General features: G+C 38.3%; 1 protein-coding gene across 2 annotated transcripts in view; it reads right to left on the reverse strand.

The window, feature by feature from the left end:
* NALCN (sodium leak channel, non-selective) overlaps nt 1–23755 on the reverse strand; it is a 248499-nt gene that overhangs the window by 46652 nt on the left and 178092 nt on the right. For both annotated transcript variants that reach the window (XM_042806091.1, XM_042806090.1), the window contains exons 16-18: nt 17594–17730; nt 15689–15830; nt 2008–2081 (exon numbers count right to left, since the gene is read on the reverse strand). In XM_042806091.1, coding sequence (XP_042662025.1) covers nt 2008–2081; nt 15689–15830; nt 17594–17730 — 353 coding nt within the window. The remainder of the gene's footprint in view (nt 1–2007; nt 2082–15688; nt 15831–17593; nt 17731–23755) is intronic.

Below are 23755 nucleotides of genomic sequence, written 5' to 3' on the forward strand. Positions count from 1 at the left end.
AAGGAACAATGAACAGTATTTGTTCCTTTTTCTCAGGAGGAGAATAAGACCGCCTCTTTGCAAATGACTTACAAGCATCCTGAGAAAGCGTTAGAGGACATATGATCCCACATTTTTCTTACTTGACAGAAGTTCCCTCCTTTTCTCTGTGTTCCTCAAAGTTCATCACTGATGACCCAGGAAGTAAATGGGAAAGCACAGTAAATGTAGATTAAATAGATTAATAGATTAATAAATGAAAACTTCCTCCTTCTGCCTCTGAAACTTTTATTCAGAGGAATTCAGGTGAATTGATGAGAAGTCCTAGATACAGAACTTTGGCAGAAGCTGTGCTCTGAAGGAACAAGTGGAAGTCAGCAGGATTGAAATTGGAAGGACTGATTTCTGATTCTGTCCTGGTACCTCTGAGAACTTAGTGGAGTCCAAACAATGGTTTGCTTGGATTCTCTTCCCACTCTGCTTTAGAATTCTCTTGAAAAGGAGAAAGTTCTGTGCTGATGGAAGAATTCATCAGAATTCAGAATTCCAATTTGCAGGACTTCATTTTTTATTCTATGTAAGAAAGAATGGAGCCCCTACAGACATCACAGGTTTTTTGTTTTGTTTTGTTTTGTTTTTAAATATGAAGTAGGGTATTCTCTATGTGTTTCCCCTGTAGAAACATGCCAAACAGACATTTGTGTAAGCCTAAAGGTATAAATAACATTTCACAGTTATAATAGAACATAGAATTTAATTACAAATGTTTTAGCGAAACACTGCCATGAAGCCTGTATCTAAAACCATATTTTTAAATGTTTTTTGATTAGGACAAAGAGACTTGCATTCATCTATCTGTAACAGTAATGCCTATAAAATCAAGTTACATTCTTGTAACTGAAAGAAATGCTTACAAATAGTCATAAGTTTTTTTAAAAATATAATGCTTATGGTCTTGTAGTTACATTTCTCAATAATATTGTGACAAAGAGCATTCCTTTGAATTAGCAATTGTTCATGTTTTCATTACCATGGGTTGAAAGACAGATAAAGTTTCACATTACTTTCTACAGTTCTCCCTGTGCTATATTCTTCTAGAGTATTAAAAAGAACAAGAGCTGTAATATTTCTCAAATAGCATGTAATTACCAGGCTCTTTTCAAGCAATTTCATCATTCAGAAATCACACTGAATTCCTAGTACGCTGCTCCTCACAAAACACTACCATTTTAAATCTAATCCTACATCAGTACTTCTCAGATCAGTTATTCCTGTTTGTATTGTGCATTTAGCTGGGACCACTCATTCACAATATTCTTGAGATGCACCTGCTTTGGTAAGAATGTAAATATATATAAAAAAAGAATGATCTATAAATTGTTGGCATTGCTAATGTACCATATATCAACGATAGTCATTCTAATGTAAAACCAATAGTGGCATGAAAAACTGCAGCGTGATGGTACTCATATGATAATCTTACACATGGGTCTTGGAGACTTAAGCTTGCATTATTTACTTATGGTGCTGAGTACCGATTTGATACGGAGTACCAAAATGAGTGGTCCTTCTTAAAACACTAAGGAAATCCAGAAGTCACAGTTTTGAAATCTTCATTGTACATTTCCTACTTGGAATATGATTAGCTGTAGTCTATGCTTTCTAATGTACAACCCCTGCAAATGTCTATGTGCATATACATGCAAAATCTAGGCTGGAATTCCTTATGCAAAATAACACCACTTATGAAGAGACATTTTTTGGTTAATAAGTGAAAAGAGCTGAAATATGATCTATCTGCAGAATACAGAATTCAAATACATACTGAAGAAGAACAATGTCTCTCTTGTTGCTGTTCAAACACATAATATAGCCAGAGAAAAGAGTAATTTATCTTTGATAATGAAGGCAATAGTTGTACTACAAAGGGATACACTATCATCACTATTATAAATACAGTAACATTCATGAAAAACAAGGTTATGAGAAATACAGTCAAAACAAAATCAAATCACTGCTGACTCTTACCTTAGAATTTTATTGATTGCTGTCTCTTTTTCGAGAAGGTTTCTTGCTCTGATGCTGAATACAGATTTACGGAGCTATAAAATTAAGAAAAAGACATTGTACTTGTTAGTTGCTGTAAAATATACCTTGTGTATGTGAGAGACCAATGAAACATTATGATTCTTAGTGTATGTAAAATTAAACACCTAATGTTCTCTATAATAAAGCTGGTTTTCACAGTCTATGACATGGGTGTCCTTTTCCAGGAAAAGGATGGTGGAAAAGATCAAAATGGTCACATAGAGGAAATTCCTTGAGGAATGCCTAAGATCCTAGCCTTATCTTGAAGCTTTCGGCCTCCCTATCCCAATCCCTGGCTAATTCTAGGTAGAAAGAACTGGGTAAGTTTTGTTGACTGGTACTAAGATTTCTTCTCTGGTTGGCCAAGTAACACCTTTGTCTTAATCCCTGCTATTCCTCTCCCACTTTGTATTTTGACAAGGCTAGATCATACTCTGGAGATGCCTTGACTATACAGAAGAGCCAGCTAACAAAGCTTAGATGCACCATTTCACTGCCTAGAGCTAGATCAGATGAAAGTAGGACCCCTTATTTCCCCCTGATGCAGAGCAAAAGATATGGTGAGCAAAATGTGCTTGTGCTTGACTCATGAACAGTGTTTTAGGCCTATTCTTGTGAATGGGACTTCCTGAGCATTAAATGAAATGACTGAGATACATGAAAAAAACAAGCACTTATTTCCTAAAGAAGTGGTTAAAAACTGTGGCAAATCAAGGAATGAATTACAGCTGATGAATTTAGCTGAGGAATTGCACCTGTGATGAACAGAAAGCCTCTGGCAACTTGTAAGAGTTAACTCTGTCAACTGTTTGGAGATGGTTATTTTGAAGCAAATGGTTGAGATCTGGGAGCTGCTAGCAACGTGTGCCCTGTTTTTGATATATCTGAAATAGAATCTTTAAGCATATTTCTTTAAAACCATTCATTATAAATATCAGAATTGTTTAACTGATCTCTGTCTGACCTAAGTACGTTAGTAATAGATTTCTAAAGCACTACCTGAAATCCAGAGTCATTTAACAAGTACTTTTGATAGAACTTCTCCTGAGCCTCAGATTGATTCTGATTCACAGCAAGCTGTCTTACTTTGGAGAAGAACAGAAACCTAGAAAATACCTTAAAACTTGTTAATTATACTGGCTGTCTTTAACAAAATGACTACTGCTTTTTAAGCCACACCTGTAACAGCAAGCTATAACATATTTCCTAACCCTTGCTTTTTCAAGTGTGGTCCCTTTAACTTTTCTCAAGTCCAAACCCATCTCTGTATAGCCTGTGGAAGTAAGAACACACGTTTTGAAAACACCACTGTTTTGAGATCCTGTGGGTTCCTTAAAAACCTGCAACTTGGAATATAAAGTATTGGAATTTCTGTTAAGATTAAAAATATAATTGTTGAATATTTGAATATAAACCAAAATATTGTTCCATTGCCTGGATATAGTTATCATCAAAATAAACTGAAAATCACAGTATGAGATATGCTATTATATTAAATATTGTCTAGGGGTAAATGTTTCACATATTGAAACATATTCGTGTAGGTTTAGCTCATTTGCAGTACCTCAGCACACATTTAGTGGATTTATCAGCAAGGTACCTTATTACGGATTTAGAAATAATTGACAATGGTGAAAACAATGGCAACTCTTTCACATCCTTTTTCTTCTAATGTTAGTGAAATTAATGTCAGTGCAATCCCAGATAACTGATTTTTCCCCTTACCCAGATTGCAGAAAGAAACCTCCAACCACAGGAGAATCTATTCTTTTGCAAGGTGTTAGCTAATTATTTTTTTAGGGGTCAACTAGGAACACCAAACTTATGAGAATAATAAAGGTGGAAAAACAGCTGTTTTGTTTTAGTTGTTTTTTTTCCTGTTAGAAATAATTGCTTTAGATTAATTGCAATTACATCAAACATCCAGGAGAAAATGTGCTGCCTACTTTGTTATGCCCATTTATTTCTAATAACAATTCTTTGCTTGTTAACGTTTTAGAAACTGAAAAGTTTTCAAACACAGGAAGCATTGATTTCCTTCCAAATTTCCAGGTTTTGCTCATCTGATTTGAGAAAAAAGATGAGGCAAATATATTTTCCTGAAATGATCTAAAGCTCCCTGACTGGCACAGACCACTTCTTTTTGATGTTCAAAATAGGTGTCAACACACCTTGTCATTAAGCATGTGGCCCAAGCAGGGAAATTCATCCAGGTCGTCAACAAAGGAATGTGACCTGAGAAAGCAGAAAACAGGAGTCTACATTTCAAAGACTCCACAGGGAGGCTGGGAGCTTGTGGTGATACATTTAGTGCTTCCCCAAGCCAAGCGTTAAACCATCTAGTGCCAGCAAGGAAGAACATCTCAAGAAAAGCTGCTTGCACGTCTAGGCCAAGGGCTTCTTACATCTGGCACATTTGTCTAGCAGGGACTGCTGAATCCTCCCTCTAGGTAGCAAGACTAACACAGAAGGAGGCAGTGGCGTGTGTTTTGTATAAAAGCATACTGCTAAATCCCTTGTGCGCCTCAGCTGGAAGTGGTTTGACCCTGTTTTTGATACCTTCAATGAACACACTAGTTGTCTGCTGGAGATTTGCAAGGACAGTGCTGCACTCTGGTATTTGGCCACTGCACAGACGGGTGAAACATCTGCAGAGCCAGAGAGGCAGGGAGAAGCATTAGGAAAGAGCCCATGTCTGGAGCCACAGAGATGGGGAAGAAAAGCCTGGGTTCCTACTCCCAAAGCTGTTAATGAATTTTATTCAGTGATGCTTAAACAAATAAATGCCTAAGAAGTCATGGGAATGGGGAAAGGGACCAGAACATTGGGTGCTGCACCAGGTTATTTGTGCAAAGAGTGCATTTACTTTTCCTGCACTTTTTTTTCTGAAGGACTAGCTGTGAAACTGTACCTGAAGCAGTATTTCCTTGGGCATTGACCTTGGTCTAAGGATATCCAATGGACTGAGGCTTAGGTGAAATTCTGAAGGCTGGTTAGCATCCTGTCTGTTTCTGCATCTTGACAGAATGTAGATTGGAACCAGGTATCCAGTTATTTAATCCAGGAATACATGAGCATGCACAAGATCCTATACTTTGGTGCCTAGGGATCTCAGTGGTCCAAAATGGAACTGACAATACAACCCAGGCACTTCCAAGGATTACAGCTTTTGAGGATGACAGTCTTCATTGATCTTTAGGACTAAGGAGTCCTTGCTTCAGCAGCATCCTGGTGAATTTATCTTAAATTTAAAGTATCCAGAAGGAGCAATACAAGATAATATTTTTAGACAGGTATGATTGATCCATTTCTCACATTAAAAGGAGTGAGCAGTGAGTCAAATAGCAACATGCATAGGTCAATATGCATGTTGAAGAAAATCAAACATTACTATATATTTTTTAAATATATGTCCTTATTTCTATATTAGATGAATAAACCAAACTGCTTCCCATTTACTTTTACAAATTGGCATAGCACACCAGGCAAATGCAATGGAACTGTACAAACAGAAAATGGGTGTGATTATCAGTATTTTGTTTAATAATGTCTAGATGCTGCATGCTGGTGTAGAAAGAGGTTGGCAATTAAAACTTGTGATACCTGCCGAGTTCTTGAATGATGTAGAGGAAATTATTATCAGTGTTAATGTACAAAAGATATTACTCGATCAGATGATGTGAAATTAAATAAGTACAGTATACTCTACTAAGGTTATTTTAGGGTATATCTGTTTAGCCTGCTGGGTTTTTTATTAAAGATTGTCATGTACTGTGAGGACACCCTCAGTGTATCTTTATTAGCCATTATTTATTTATTTACTTCTTTATGCAGCCTATAGGTATACTCAGCGCAGAAATAACAGTGCTATATAGCTTTCTGCTATAGAGCATTATTTTTTAGCATAAGACACTGTCCTGAAATCACCTAACAGCATCTGATTACTGTTAAATATGTTTTCAACAACACATTTTAAAGAACTCCTGCAGGTTACTTTAATCTGTAAGGAACAGCTGTGACAGGTCAGCAAATTACCGATAGTATTTCCTAGATGAAAAGGTTTTAGATGGAAAGCATGTGCTCCTACAAAACCATGAATAAACTCAAGCTTTAGTTCCCACATTCCTTTGAGTTTATTTACACAGATGTGCCTGTAGATGCAGAATTAGGAAATCTGCAGGTAGTGCTACATCCACAAGTGCTGGCACACTTCCTTGCTGCTGTTGGCAGGACAGACTTCAGGCAGACAAAATGACTCAGTCCTGTCAGTGTGAACTTGATCTGAATGCTACAGCCGATGAAATCCCGTTTGTCCAAACTGACAAGGGCAAAGCAATAAACCACTTTAACTGTTATAAAAGAAGCTAAATCACATAACATCGTTGCTCTGCAAGCGCCACCCACTGCTTTGGAAAGGTAGTGCAGACATTTTAAATTAGTATATTTTAAAATTCCAGGCTTTGTACCCTGGAAAAAGAACATCTTTGGCATAAGATTAAGAGCAAAGCAACATAGGACAGTACTTCAGCTAGATGACAGCTAATGGCTGTGGATCAGTCCTACAGCCTGGGCGTATTGGCACAGCACTGCTGACTTCAGGGGGATCTGTGCCAATTTATAACAGCTAAGATATGGCTCAGTGGTTTTGAGTTTTGAGAAATGTTATTCATTGCCAAGGTTTTGATATATTTTGCTAGGGACATGTTTGCAGTGTACAAACCCCAGCAAGTGTTGCATAAAGCAATTGTTTTCCACTTGAATTTGACAGAGAATTGTATGCTATCAACAGGTAAAAACTGTGGTGATGTAGTGTATTATTTTTGTATCAGGCCACTGTAGAGTTGGCAGAACAGACAAGCGTTGGTGGCTGTTCTGCAACACAAGGTGAGACAAGGTCATAAGTAAATAATGAGATATAAATGTCGGAAATGTTTGGTTGACAATGGAAAAAAAAAGTGCATGCAATGTATTTTTCTAATGCAATTTCTTGAGTGTTATATGAAAATTAAGTATTTTAGCTTAGTGCTGTTGATTGCAATCTTTTATAGGGAACTGCAAGACCATATGGGAATAGTCTTCCGTACCATGCCAGAAATTCCAAGCAAGGAAAACAAAATCATCCAAAGCTTCTGTTTCAGTTTGGAATTTGTTGGATGCCAAGTGATGGTTTATGTAGACTTGCAGAATGAACAGATTGTTAGGTATTATATTGTTATTTAAATATGTACAGCTTCTAGGGAAAATATGAAGAGTCAGTACAATAAGCAATAAATCAGAGTGATTTTTAAGAAAGAGAAAGGAAATATTTGGGCAGAATCTGTTCAAGGCTTGAGAAATCCATTAAATATAGGATATTTTTGGGCCACATGAGTTTCCTGCGTAGCCTCTCAAATTAAAGCATTATTATTTGTTCAACAACATTCTGCCTATGCATATTTGGCTTGAAGAGATCAGTGTCTATCAAAATGAATGTGACAAAAATATGAAGAGTGATGGAAGGCCAGACTGTAAGTTGGTGGTAGGTACCTTACAAAATGTTCAAAAGAACTTAAGCAGGTTAAGTGACTAAATCCTATAGAAATCAGTGGGGAATTTCTTAAGCTCTTTTGAAAACTTTGCTTAATGCCTACATAATCATAAAGGATGCAATTACAAGGGACCTCTAAAGACCACTTAATCCAGTTCCATCTCTCAAAGTAGAAGCTTTTTCATTTGCACTTTGAAAATATGGCCTTTGGCGAGGTTGTCTTAAATAAGATACAGGCTTGCTAAACAGTCAAGAAAGTGGTCTAGCATTAGGTAAGTGCCACAAGGAGTCAAAGGCTGTCCCTTTTGATCAGATGTCTAGAATGAGAAGTGGGTATAATCTCCTTAACTCTTGGGAGTCATTGACCTGAAATAGCCTTAATTCCTTTTGTAGCCCTTGATTGCTGCTTGTCTCTTAAGGAAAGCCATGTTCTTCTAATTACTTGACTACTGACCTGGAAAATCTACATGTCCTTTCATAACCAAGAACCTTTTTCACTTAAGTGTGAGAATGTGGACAAGGCTAATATTAGCATATTCATAAAACCCCCAAAGACTTAAAGGGGATGATAATAGTCCATTTCACACAGGTTGGGGAGCAGCTCCAGGGAAGGAGAACCCTTCTCTTTCATGTCTTGTCATACTATGGTTGGGTTTTTCCCTTTGGCATGTCTGAGTTTTGTATTTTCAGCAGTTTGATGGGTAGGTTTTCCATAGAATCATAGAACGCTTTGGGTTGGAAGGGTCCTTTAAAGGTCATCTAGCCCTACCTCCCTGCAATGAGCAGGGACATCTTCAACTACATCAGGTTACTCAGAGCCCCATCCTACCTGACCTTGAATGTTTACAGAGATGGGGAATCTACCACCTCTCTGGGCAATCTGTTCCAGCGTTTACCACTCTCATTGTAAAAAATCTCTTTCTTATATCTAGTCCGAATCTACCCTCCTGTAGTTTGAAACTATTACCCCTTGTCCTATCACTACAGGCTCTACTAAAATGTCCGTCCCTGTCTTTCTTATAAGCCCCCTTTAAGTATTGAGGGGCTGAAATAAGGTCTCCCCAGTGCCTTCTCTTTTCCAAGCTAAGCAACTGCAACTCTCTCAGCCTGTCCTCATAGGAGAGGTGCTCCAGCCCCCTGATCATTCTGGAAAGTACAACCTTGGATAGGTTTGTTTTCTTTTTTTTTTTTTTTTTTCAATCTTTACTTGATGCAAGAGCCAGGGAGACCTTGGGAAAAGCTAGTAAAGAGGGCTGGATAGATTATTTATGGCAGCCAACAGCAGGGTGGAAGTGAGGACTCCTGGCCAATGTGATGTGGGGTTGTAATACATTCTGCTGACTGTACAACCATGGAGGAGAAGGCTCCACTCCATTCCTTGAGTTGGAGATCTTGAGGCTCTAGGGAAGAAAGGACTGCCAGGCTGAGCTGGACTGGAAGTGGAAGAAGACTGATATGGACTGGGAGTTTCAAGTGGGAGGTAACTTGGGTTGGGGGAACAAGGAAGAACATTACTCCTTGTTGCAAAAACACATACATGTATTTCCCTTCACTAGAACAAAGTGATCACAATTATATTTAATTAGTTCTTGTGAAGGAGTCCTGTTGAGTGGGTGAGGGAGATTGAAGGGCTTTGAGAATGAGATCTGGATTCCTTGGTAGGAGCAGGGAAATGGAGAGTACAAGGTTCAAATAGAAGGGCTTTCCTGTAACGCAGCCCCTCACTGCCTTTCCCTTCGCTTCAAACTAATGCATGCTCTTTTCTGTTAAAATAAAACAGCACTAAAAATCCTTTAGCTCAAAACTGATGAAGTAGAAAGCTAATGCCAGAAAGAAGTGCTAAATTGTGGCACTTTTTGAAAATGGCAAAGTATCCAGTCCCCAGTCTCTTTTCTCTCAGAACGTAATTGAAAATTGGTCTTTTCCAAGCAGGCTTTTGAACATACTATGTAGAGGTAAGAGTGGCAATTTAAAATCATCAGAAGCAAGAGACAGACCATAACAAGAACAGTCTTGTTACTATTGCAGTTATGTCTTCTCTGCTCTGAAGGAAAACATGGTCAGAAAATTTAAACATTACCAGCTGAAATGTGTATGTGATAAAATACTTAATGAGAAAGTGTTTTCTTCTATAAGTTGATTATCTAGACACAGGGTCTTAGGGACATTGTTACATATCCATTTTATCTGAAAATATTTTTTTTTTTTTAAATGCAAACCAGACAAAGGGGTCTCCTGATTAATTTTCAGAAAACCTGAAATACATCACTGCATTTACATATATTAACTTCATTAGAAAGTTCTGATGAGAACAGACGTGGGACAAAAATCATCTTTGAAAATCAAGACTGTAATGAGCAAGAAAATGCTGGATTCATAACCCATTCTCATTCCAGCAGGTAGATTGTTTTAATGACTTTTCTGACTGTTACAGCTAGATAGATTTTGGCAGTATCCTATGAATGACATAAATAGGTAAGACTGAAGCACTTGACTGTGTTTGATTAACTAGCAGTACACAGAAACTGAAACTGTCATACAGAGTTCTACTCAGATACTCAGTAAAAGGAGATTAAGACAAAGTTTGACTGATTTTTGTTGATACTTATGCACAAAGTTCTCCAAGAATTACTTCAGAAAAATTGTAGTATTTTTTAGTGTTTAAAAATAAATAATCTTTTCTACTTGGAATTCATGTGCAATTACACTTTATTATTTTCTGCTATATTCAAAATTAATGTGTTAAAATTATTCTTTCAAATTACTTAGAGAAAAGAATAATCAGGAACACAACAGACTGTTTTTATACTTTTTGTGCCAAAATTCTGCTTTGCACAACAGAATGCCCAAAATAAATTTCAGAAGAGGTTGATTAACTTGGGACATAAATTTATTAAAATAAGAGGTAGAAATTCTGGAAATTATAATTTATGAATATTCTACCCTTGGTTCTTTTCTAAGAAGGAAAAAATACAAATAAATTTTATGAGTATGTCTTCATGCCTGATGATTTTCTGAAAGATATCTTGGGACACTCTGTCTTCGATACTAAAAGCTATGCCTTAGAAAAGCTGAAAGGCTAATTCAGCTTTTAGAATTACAAATACTTTCTGCAAGGAATAGTCCTTTCAGAATACTCTCAGAATATAGGTGATTCTTTTCACAAGAAACAGAATAGTTAATGAAAGAAGCTGAGCACAGATCAGAAAAAGACATGCTGGAACAAATTGCCAGATTAAACACTACTATCAAGAATAGGTGGCATGTCTTAGCAGCTCACAAATGGAGTATCTATGATGTTAACCAAGCAGGCATTAAAAGTTGTGGGCAATCTCGTGTGTTGAATTTGTGTGTGAAACTGTATACAGATAAATTCATAAACTTTTCCTGAGGCGTCAAGAGATCATGGTTTCCACATAAACCAAAGGGTGCTGATATCCAAGGAAGTACTGAGGCCCTTCCAGGATGAGGCTTATAACGGGGTTGATGCTTGTGTTCTATCCCATCTAACTTTAACGCGTTTCAGCAGGATCATATCTGGGAATAAAGGCAAATAGCCTAAAAAAAGTGGGTGCAAAGCACAGCAGCCCACCTGCAAGGCAACACAGGTTACCCTGGTGCTGCGACTCCCTGAGGAATGCAGAATCCAGTGTGAGGTCTGCTATTTAATAGTCATAGTCCTCCATAGTGACGGCTCTGGCTACCTCCAAGATCAGCTCTCACTTTCTGAGCATGACCTCCTGTCATACAGGTTCATTCTGCGGTGAGGAGGAAATCAAAGGGAGAGGCACATGGCATGGGAGGCTGAGCTTTCACAGGAGCTAGACCTTCATGATGGATCTTGCTCCCACAGGAAAAAGGAGTGGCTACTAACTTCACTCCTTGCAGAGCTAAAAACAAAACTCATACATGTGAAAGCAAACAGAAAGGAAACAGGATGATGAAGAGGACAGAAAATACATTTGTTACTATCCAATTAATCTTACAAATGCAAAAATAAGGGAGCTGGCTTGTTTATATTTTCAATTAAATGGAAGATGCTCATATTCTGAATTATAAAATACATAGATATATTAAATGCTCTTTTGCTTTGTTTTGTAATTCACTCCTATGGTGCCACTGCTGTAAGCATGCACATAGGTTTAATGTACATATTGAGCTACAGACATTTTCAAAGTTCATTTCATAAGCCTGTCAGTTTTGAGCTTTAATTTAGCAGCAATGTGCTGTGTTGTGTGACCAAAGATAAGTAACCAGTTCAAGAGTGTCCCCCTCACAACAATTTTCTGCAGGGCTTGCTAAAAATTGTATGTCTTAGAAAAGCTCTCAGAGGTGTTTCTGTGCTCCTCTGATTCTAGTCTTGAAGCTAAAAAGCCAAGACCAATGCTCTACAGCCAACTCAGCTGTATTTTACCCATCACCTGATTTGTTGTAAAAATTACAGCTCGTTTAGTTCTTTGTCCCCTGAAACTTGCTGTGACTATCCCTTAGGCTCTTGCGAGAGCCACCACAGTGAGATGTCCTTATTTTCTGCCAACTTCCTTTCTTCTCATCCACCCACTCATACAAAAATTCTATATTTCCATATTTCATCCAGTTCTCCTGTCCAAGAATATACTGAAATATTGGCTAGCTAAGGAAATTCCTAGCATACTGTGAATAATTTTCATACAAATGTGGAAGTATAAAAGAACACTTCCCTCATTGTCTCTAAAACTCCCCTTCTCCCATCTACAATGTTCATTTAACACTGTAACTCACTCTTTTCATTTTTTAACACTTTCCTCAGATACTTTTTCCATTAATTTTATAATGGCACTGTCTCCTTATACTCGCACTTTTTCTGAGCAGTCTTCCTTCTTTCACCAGAAAGTATCTGTGGTACTGTCTACTACAACAGGGGTTTCCTCACCAACGTGGACAGTCCCGATTTCTTTAATTAGACTCAGAGCTCTTAAACTCATGGCCTGCAGACCCCATCAGGATAGACTAGCTCAGCACACAGTGGAGGAGGTCCGTGGCAAGTTGAAGGGGTTTAAGAAAATTTGCTCAGCAGGACCTCAAGCAGAGAGCAAAAAAATGACCATCCTACATTTCCGGCAGCATTAAGGTCAGAGAACCCCAGAGAATCGCAGTTTCACACATGCAGTTACAGATAATCATAAACAACTCAACCAAAGCATCACACTAAGCTGCCCATCAAACACCTGTAACTGAGACAGCCCAGGTGTTGCCAGCACTGGATGCAGAAGAATGAACACAGCACAGCCTGTCTCCACACACCCACTCAGACCCCCCACACTGAAAGAGAACTCTTAGGGGATGTATGAAAGGTAAAGGGCATTTACGTATCTACAAGTAATTTTTTATATTAGTGTTTGGTTATTTTATTACTTCGATAATAGTTTAGAAATTTGGAAGACTTAGAAAAACTTCTGGAACTCTCCAACTTGACTAGAGAAAGGGAGTATAACAGAGAAATCTGTTTTCCAAAGCTGTTCTTTTGATTTGGCATAGATGAAAATGATTTCAAACCGGTTGTTGTCATGGTTATGGTAAATATATACAAATAAATAATTTTTTCAATTATTTTGAGAAGGTAAAATACCTTAAAAAAAGAAAGAATGCAAATAAAATCTACTCCCCTTTTACAGCTTAAAACATCTTTTCAAGGAAGCAGATAATTATAATACTGAAAAGACTTAATAAACCCATTATATAAGAGAACAAAAACTGATTTGCTTTATCAATCATCACAAATTATGGGTCAGATGGATTCTGAACACAAAAACACCACTGTATATATATAGTGGCAGATTTTTAAATAAATAAAAACAGAATGTTGCTTAAGTGGAAATAAGAGAATGTATGTATTAAATACTTCCTATCACTTCAGCAAGTGTGGAACACAAAAATACTGATGTAAGTCCAGGAGAAACTGGAGGAACTAGCTACAGTTCAGGCACCACAAAGGAAGGACAGAGTCAAATCTGCTAGCAATCTCACCTTTTGATTCCACCCTATTTTGTTCATCAACTACAATGCAAATAAGATGTGAAAAGTTTCTGAAGTCGTCACACTGCTATCTGGAGCAGTGGGAATGCATCCTGCTAGGCACTGGGATTAGTAAAATGTTTGGTCAGGTTTCTTTTTTTACAAAGAAAAGTAAAGTATGCATGTAAGTTTTATATTTAAGTGCAGCCAGTCATTCCATGCTTGTTTTAAGGATAAGATATTTTTAAGAAGATTTGTTCATACAAAAGTGAGGTTTCCTTGGCAACTGTAACTATAGAAAGCCAGAATAATTACTTCCACAAAATCCTTCCTAGTGCTTTCTCCGTCTTAATAGGAATGTGTAAATACCTTTTTTAAAGCTACATTTATCAGCAATATTACTTATTATTGATTCTACTCTTGAGCCATGGGAATCCAAAAGTGCTTCAAGCAGGTTGAATAGTGCAAACCCAATTTGAAGACACTTATTTCAGTTCAAAAATGAAAGTCAGATCATGCATATTTGCTCTTGGAGGGAAGTGAAAATTTGAAAAGAATGAAGTATTCTGTCTTCATATTGCAAGATCTCATTGAATAAACTGTGCCATGTATTCATCTATCTTCAAACACAATAACGATTCACTTTTGTGAACAGCAGGCAGAAGGAATAAGACTGCAATTTAATACACCTAAACCATATTAATGTAAACAGATCTACTGAATCATTGCACAGCTCTGCATTGCATACTGTGGACTTATCTGTGTGACAGGGACAACTTTAAGGTCTCTGTTCATATCTTCATTAAATGGTAGAAATGTACTCCGATTTCCCTGGCAGAGTGTTTGAGATCCATCATTAGTGGTATTTGGCATAGTTCTGCTGACCCCTAGGCTTGTCATTTAATTACTTATCCAATTTTTCTGTTGTGCTTGTTAGAGTAGATGATGTCCATTTAGGCTTGATTCCCTCCTACGGCTTTCCTTGTCTGATAAACATTTTATCACTGACCTCCCTCTCAGGCCATGGAATACACTCGCCACAGGAATGGGTTCATGCATTGAAATAGGGATGGAAATTAACAGTAGTTTGCAAATTGTATCTTTTTGTTCACTATCAGAAGAGTATTGTTTTTCCCAACTCTGCTTCCTGTCTGTATGAATGCTGCTCTGAATTACAGTTGTAAACCACACACTATGAAAGCCAGAGTTACACTGCAATACGTACCCTCTTTCTCTTCCTTGTCTGTGATTCAGTAACTTACAATGTATTTACAAACCCCTGATTTTAATATTCAAACAGAATTCGGGCACTGTTATGAATACTGAAGGGACTTTTCTTTTGTCTGTTAAAATGACACTAATAAGTTCCATAATATTACAAGCGATCAAGAAGTGGTATCAGCATAGACGCCACAAGAATTCAGGGAAACCAGTATCTTCCATGAAGCACTTGAAGATTTCTTCTGCTCCTGTAGTTTTGCAAGATGCCAGAAGTCACACATATTTACTTATGCTGCATCATCATCATCATCATCATCATTCCAAGCAGTCCTGGTATTTTTCAAATCCAACCATCCATGCCAGTCCGGCTGGGAGACTAGCAGCATTTAGCACAATGGGTATCAAATATATGTGTGCAGCATCTGTTTTCTAGCAATTCCAAGGCCTACAGATAGATTAATAATTAGAATAATTCTTAAATTTTTACTCATCTCCACTGATTACACAGAAACCTTGCTTCAGTGAAGTGCGTCTTCAACACTGTAACACTATCAAAAATCCAGTGATATTCACAAACTTTAATTTTCTACTATCTTCTCAGTGATTAACAGCAAGACTACTTAAAAAATAGCTTAATAAGATGGAAGCATTGAACAAAATTATGTATCAAATCCTGAATTTTGAAGTCAAAGGAGACAGGAAAATTTAAATCAAATGAGGATCTGCTGTGATGTCTGTTTTAGGGTAAATTAAATATAGCCTGTGTTCAGTCATCCTAGCTTGTGTTTACTTTTATGTAGTTTGACAAACCAAATAATTTGAGGTATTTCCTCACAGTACTCCAGGAAAGACATGTACTGCCCTATAGTCTTGATTTACCTTTTGATCAATATATTTGTTTTCTTCAATCGCTGATCTTTTAGAGTGGTCACATGAGGAAGAAGATGCTGAAGGAAGTCTTCGCAGCAAACAGCTGGTATCTTGTTGCTGGCGATCAATAAACTGCTTCATAAAACTTTCCCTTGTGAACAAATAGAAGATACTGATGGATTAAGACCCCAGGATGAGTTAATATTTGGTTTTCTTTATGACATGTTGCAACCCATTAGTGCTAAGATGGATAACTCCAAGAAAATGTTGTACTGGGATACAGATGTATAAATGAACAGTGTGCCAAAACAACTGATAAAACTTGAATTAATTTATTAAAGGAATCCATAATTGAATTGAGAGATGGATGATTTGCATGTAGTTTCAAAGAAAATAATTTTACTCCTTTTAATATTTATTTATTTGTTTGTTTGTTTGTTTATTTGTTCATTTATTTATTTATTTATTTGACAGCCAAAGTGCTAAATATTTGAAATGCCTTTTGCAGTTTTCAGCTCTTCTGAGCTCATTAAACAGCAAGTTGTTACTTCAATGTACATCAAACGCTGATATAATCCAAAGGAAACATACTCTCCACAAGAAATTATTTCTTGAAGATTTCAAACAACATCTGTTCATATAACTGCTTTGAATGCCAGTATTAGGTGCTTCAGCAATTCTGTGCCTCATATATGCTATGTTTAAAATGCAGAAGCATTTCTGTTTGCAATTGTACATTTATTTTGCTGTATTTTTTAGTAGAGTTGTCACCCTATTTTCAGTGTAAATTGACTATGTCAAAACTATTTTTTATCTGGAGATATAGTTCTACATAGTACAATAGCTTTAGATTTAAAGATATGATTTGCTAGTGATAGTTTCAAGTCTGTTTCAGTAGTTAGCATGATCCTGTATTAGTCTGGAGTATGCTGTGAAAAACACAGCTAGAAAGAAATGTCAGAAAAGACTAAGACTAAAAGAAGAATACCCTCAATATATAACCAAACAGTATTTTGAAACTACAAGCAAAACACTTATGACTGCTTCCTTGAGGTTTGGAATGTTGTTTTTCCTGACCCTTCTGACCAGCATTATTCCTTTCGTTCAGCCAGGATGATACAAACGGGTCACACCAGTTGCCTTACCTTTCTTGTGAGTTTAATCAACAGAAATGTAACCTCAGGAGACCCAGCACAATGACACCCATCTTTCACACCATCCTCTCTCCTGGCATGTGCTTGGTGGGGATACTGGAACAGGCGTGGCCAGAGGACCTGTTTAGCCAGCTTGTGCTGTTTCAGCGGTTTTAGCAGCCTGTATGTGCTAGAGCACACCTTGGACTTCTCTAAGCTTTTTTTTGGGATCACACCAAGAATATGTGTACTGTACCTGATGACCTAGTAGCCAGATGAGTGTCTTATCCTCTGTTAAGGTAAGTTTTACAGGAAAGTGGTAACTATGCAAATACAAAGAGGGGACAAGGTCATCACAGAGTAACTGGTATTGGATGACCTGTGTTATACCCTCTAATGATTTACAGCCAGTTGATCTTGTCTTTAAAATCTACATGAGAATTGATTAGACCGTTAGTTGTCTCTGTTGGCCAAGAATCTAAAATCCAAATTGGAGTGCAGAAACAACACACTTTTCAATCATATTGTACTTGTGTTGGTTTTGCTCAATCTAGTTGCTTTCATGAATACATTATAAGGAGTGCTAGGATTTTTTTTTTTTTTAAAGTAAAAATGAGGTAAAACCAAAATGTCACAGTCTTTCAATGCCAATGTTAATTCTGTTTTATTTCTGATTTTTGGAACAATCTGTCTAATCCACAAGCTAAACAGTTAAATATTTTGGGTGCTATGTCACACCAAACAAGTTCACAGCATATTAGCAAAGGAAATATTTCAATACCTTATTTTTGGAACTGTGAAATCTGAAGGAAGCTTGGAGATTTTCACCATTTGTGGCCTGTTTGGAAATTTTTCAAAGATGCGTAGACGTAATGGAAGCTTCTCCTTCGTATCTGCATTTGCTTCACTTTGCTTTAGCTGAAAACAAGGAAATTAAAAAAATTACAGAAAGGGAAATTTCCCTCTGTAATATCCCAGCCTTGTTTATCAGAATCCAAATAATAACGGCAATCATTTAAAGAAACAGAAGATGGCAGCAAAGAACTACAGAAGATAAATTTGAGTTTATCAGTCTGCTTGTGCTAGAAGCTGACAAATACCTAACAATACCATGCCTTTAACTGAAAGTCATAAAATGGGAGGATTGCTAATAGTTTTAATTTAAAAATATGAAGCATATTAGCGTCCTATTCAATATGCTTATTTCTGTTTTCTTCACAGATACATAACACCTTATCAGACAAATAAGCACTCATGATCTTTTCCTATTAGGCACATCTTTCTGTATATGCTGACAGCTCTTCGATATTCAAATATAACATAGCATTTTAAAAGGGAGCAATTTTAAAGGAATCCACCTTTCAGAACATGAAAATAACAGGAAAATTACATTTAGATGAGTACTATAAGTTATAACAAAGGGCTCAAAAGAATCTATCTCCATCAGCAATTCTGATACTGAGTTGCAGCAAATCACATAACAAATGTTGCATTTACAATTATCCAAACCAGTTATTTCATGGAATATCACACATCTAAGTACAGAAAAGGCAGATACGTCCATCTATGTGTACACATGATGGCCAAATATAATGTTATAAGATAAAAAAGATATGATATGGAGATATGATTCTGAATTCTGATTACCTTATGTAGTGATTCAGCCGTGCCATTGCAACAAAATAGCAAGTCAAAAAGAATCAGTGAAATTAATTTCTGTGTTTATTTTAAATGGTCCGTGTATTGCATACTATTTCAATAAATATACATCTAACAGATTGTTTCAATTCTCCTTCTTCCACCTGTTTGTGAGCACAGGCTTAGAAGCTTATATTTTAAAACAGATTTCCACCATCAGCACCTGCAGGGAATACTGCTGATAGACATCAGCTATAGATTTTTACCAGGGGCAATTGCCCAGGAAGTCAAACGGAGTTTCAACTCTCATTTGCACTGCCTACTGAAATGCATGGTCCCACAGCATGCTATAGAAGAACAACTGCTCTGCTGCACTGTCATGCTATCAGCAACATCACCACTTCCAGCCATAGGACAGCTTAGACTGAAAATCAATTCATATTCGGTTGGATATAAGCTGTCACATGGACTGAAAACTGTTTGAAGAGCTACAAACAAAGACTAATGATTAATGGCAAAGCACTGAGTCAGAATAGAAGGGGAATATTGCGTAAATCTGTATTATGTCCAGTCCTATTTAATTGCTTTATTAATGATCCTTAAAAGGAAGAAATGATGACACTAATGAAAATCACTTGATATTAAAATGTGAAGAGCTGCAAATACCATGTTGAACAAGAGAAAGGACAGATTTAGAAACAGGGGCAGGAAATGACAGAGTGAAAAAACTCTAGAGCAAGAATAAGAGCAGAAACTAAACAAGAACTTGTACTGCAATAGAGCATCAAAAGGCCAGTTTGGGCACCAATTACACTACCAGCCAAAGGCTATGCTCACACCAACCTCTGTTGGTTAGACATTATACAGGTTTAGAAAATGGTACAGAAGTCCATAGTTCCTCTCTGTGCTGCTTTCAAGAGACCGTACCTGGGTATGCATTCATTTTTAAATACCATTTTACCAGTCTCACACTGACAAGCCAAAATAGCACAGAAGAGAGCCATGAAAACCAGGGGAGAGCTACATAAACCAACTGGGGCAAGGGAGAAAAAAGGAGAGAAAGACTAAAGGGGCCCAAAACGTATAGTACATCTATCATAAATGATAATAAATTAAGGGGACATGATGTAAATTTATGTAAGAAATAACTGAAAACAAATTATTTCAGAAATATAATGGAATGCCCAAGTATAGAAATGAGAGGATGAAATTAAGAAAGGGAATTTCTAGGATGAGAATAAAGATTGCTATGCTTACAGGGAAATCTGAGTGTTGAGAGAGGTCTCCAGAGGGAAGTGTCTCATCTTTTCAAATTCAGACCAGACAGAAACCTTGAAACGCCAGAGTACTGCAGAAAGAAATTGCTCACTGACACGGAAATGAATTGGATAATCTAACAGGGCTTTTCTGCAACATTGTACTGTTGAAAAGCTTTGGGAAGGTGCAATTTTTAGAGGAAGAAAAGGTTTCCAGTTTCTGCCGTTTGCTTTTTAATAAGAAATAATTGCATAATTATGCAGATTTTGGCATAGACAATGTCTCTTACAGCTATGAACTCCTGTCTGAAGAAGTCAGTCTATACAGAATTGTGAGTATATGATAGATTGCAATGTTGTCTGAAGTCTCGACGCAAAACAGATCAGGAAAGGTTGGAAGCAGGAAACTGTGTAGTTCAAAAGGTAAGCAAGAGAACAGCAATATCCCCCGTCTAAACAGGAGAATGATTCATGATAGGCTTTAAAATAACCAAAAGTCAAAGCAGTTCTACAGAATATCTCGAATTACTCATGCTGTGATAATATTACGTATTGGAGAGCTTGAGGCATTTAACTTCACTGAGTTCTCCTCTATGCACTTAGGGTGTAATTGTTGCTCCACGTGACATACATCCTATTTTCTATTGCTGCTTATAACCTTTACATTTCAACTTTCTTTATTCCATAATAAACACATATTTTTAAAGGTACAGAATTATGATGAAATGTGGCAATGATAGTACTGAGTGTTTCAAGTAACAGCTAAACCCAAAATAAAATATCGGGACATCGTTTTGTATGACTTTTATTTTTTATTTGTTGTTATTACTATTGTCAAAGAAATGCACATTGGCCTGATTTGCTCAGCGTGGCCTCAATCTCCAGTCCCAAAGAGTCCACTGGGAAGATTTCACCAGCATTACTGAGCCTGGCCTGGCTAAATGCTCTTGTGGCTGCTAGAATAGTAAGAAATGTTTATGGCTGCAAAGCCACAGAAGGAATTTATATTTATTTTCACAATTTCCTTGAGTGGTGCTTGAGTTCACAGGAGCAGATTTAATGTCAAAATACATACAGTACAACTGTTTTCTCTGAACCTAGATCAGAAGAACTTATCCAAATAGTGAGGTGTGGCAGAGAAGAAATCTTAATTTGGGATTTCCATGTAGCTTGAGTAATACATTCAGATACAGGTCCCTGAAATTCAAGTTCTCCCTCATCTGTTCAATCACAGAATCATAGAATGGTTTGGGTTGGAAGGGACCTTAAAGACCCCCACCTAGTTCCAACCCCCTTGCTATGGGCAGGGACACCTTCCACTAGACCAGGTTGCTCAAAGCCCCGTCCAACCTGGCCTTGAACCCTTCCAGGGAGGGGGCAGCCACAGCTTCTCTGGGCAACCTGTGCCAGTCCCTCACAACCCTCACAGTGAAGACTTTGTTCCTTATATCTAATCTAAATCTGCCCTCTTTCAGTTTAAAAACGTTACCCTTTGTCCTATCACTACACTCCCTGATAAAGAGTCCCTCCCCATCTTTCCTGTAGGTCCCCTTTAAGTACTAAAATGCGTCTCTAAGGTCTCCTCAGAGCCTTCTCTAGGCTGAATAACCTCAACTCTCTCAGCCTGTCCTCATAGGGGAGGTGCTCCAGCCCCCTGATCATCCTCATGGCCTCCTCTGGACCCGCTAGAGCAGGTCCATGTCCTTCTTATGTTGGGGACCCCCGAGTTGAACAGTACTCCAGGTGGGGTCTCATGAGAGCAGAGTAGAGGGAGAGAATAGTCAACTTTCCATCCACCAGTACCCACCAGTCCTTTTCCACAGGGCTGCTCTTAATCCACTCATCTCTCAGCCTGTCTTTGTGTTTGGGATTGCCCTGATCCATGGGCAGGACCTTGCACTTAGCCCTGCTGAACTTCATGAAGTTTGCATGGCCCCTCCTCTCAAGCCTGTCAAGGTCCCTCTGGATGGCATCCCTTCCCTCCAGTGTGTTGACCACACCACACAGCTTGGTGTCATCAGTGAACCTGCTGAGGGTGCGCTCAATCCCACTGTCCATGGCTCCAACAAAGATGTTAAATAGTGCTGGACCCACTACCAACCCCTGAGGAATGCCACTAGTCACTGCTCTCCATTTGGACATTGAGCCATTGACCACAACTCTCTGAGTGTGACCATCCAGCCAATTCCTTATACACTGAGCGGTCCATCTCTCAAATCCATGCCTCTCTAATTTAGAGACAAGGATGTTGTATGGTACTGTTTCAAATGCTTTGCACAAGTCCAGGTAGATGATGTCAGTTGCTCTTCCATTATCCACCAATCCTGTAACCTTACTGTAGAATGCCACCAAATTTGTCAGACACAACTTGCCCTTGGTGAAGCCATGTTGGCTGTCACCAATCACCTCCTTATTTTCCATGTGCTCTAGCAGAGTTTCCAGGAGGATCCACCCCATGATCTTACTGGGCACAAAGGTGAGGGTGACTGGCCTGTATTTCCCTAGGTCTTCCTTTTTCCCTTTTTAAAAATGGGGGTTATGATTCCCCTTTTAAAGTCAGTGGGAACTTCCCTGGACTGCCATGACTTCTTAAATATGATGGATAGTGGCTTAGCCACTTCACCCACGAGTTCCTTCAGGACCTGTGAATGTATCTCATCAGGTTCCATGGACTTGTGAACCTTCAGGCTCCTTAGATGGTCTCGAACCTGATCTTCTCCTACAGTGGACAGTTCTTCATTCTCCCAGTCCCTGCCTTTGCTTTCTGCGACTTGGGTGGTGTGTCTGGAGCCCTTGTTGGTGAAGACTGAGGCAAGTCATTGAGTACCACAGCCTTCCCCATATTCTGGGTAATCAGGTCTCCTGTTTCCTTCCAGAGAGGGCCTACATTTTCCCTAGTCTTCCTTTTATCACTGATGTACCTATAGAAGATTTTCCTGTTCCTCTTGATATCCCACATAATTGTCTTAGATCAATACACAAGCCAGCTGTGAGAAAGGCAGACTTCACGGTGAAGAGAGCATATTTGTTCTTTTTTTTTCTCCCAGAAAGGCATTATGGCCATGTCTCCATTTGGTTCAGAGCAGTTTGAAGTGAATCCCCAAATCATCAGTGCTTGCCATTTGCTGGTTTAGTTTATGAGCTGTGTTGGGAAGCAAAACAGATTCGTCTTGGAGGAAACAAAACCACAAGTTACGGCTTGGTTACCCACAAATGCACTCCAGACACCAAGACTGACTTAAGGATCACAACTAATAACTGGTTCTTAATGTGGCTTCAAACTCTGTATGTGATGGGGAACATAGTCCAGTGTGAGACTGGATCTCTTTTGAAGCAAAACCCTCTGAACTGCACACATTGTCAAGGCGGTGGCGGCAGCAGCTGCTTCACTGCATTGATTCTCTCCCATGGCACAGCCCAGGTGTTATGCAGTATGACTTCACTTGTACTACTTAATGTAGCTTCAGCTGTCAATTTATTTGTGACTTCAAGGCTTCCTTACAAAAAGGTGATTGCTAAAACCAGCTTTAGCCTAATTAAGATCTGGGCCCTTAAAACTGAAGAGAACCTGCAAGTGGTTGTCCTAAATACAGAAAGTAGCATAAATGGTGGTGAAAGTCAAAGACTGGGATAGAGGCAGGGTAAACAGAGGACAGCAAGTAATGACTAGTTGTCATGGTTTGAGCCTAGTTGGCAGACTAAAACCACACAGCCACTATCCCCCCATTTCCTTCTGGCAATGAGAAGGCAAGAAAATCACCCTTTATGGGGAAGAAATCACCCGTTATGGTCACGAGCAAAAGGCAGACTCGTTAGGGGAAGAGAAAACCCATGCATTTATTACAGACACTAACAACACATAACAGAGTAGGACAGTGAGAAGCATTGCCACATCTTGAGAACACCTTCCCCCCGCCCCTCCCTTCTTCCCGGGCTCAGCTCTGCTCCCGATATCTCTACCTCCTCCCACAGCAGCACAGGGGTAGGGAATGGGGGGTGCAGTCAGTGCTGCTGCTCCTTCCATCTTCGGTGGGGGGAGCTTCTGGAAC

The sequence above is a fragment of the Tyto alba genome, unplaced genomic scaffold (genome assembly GCF_018691265.1).
Source record: "Tyto alba isolate M040663 unplaced genomic scaffold, T.alba_DEE_v4.0 Super-Scaffold_45, whole genome shotgun sequence".
NCBI lineage: Eukaryota > Metazoa > Chordata > Aves > Strigiformes > Tytonidae > Tyto > Tyto alba.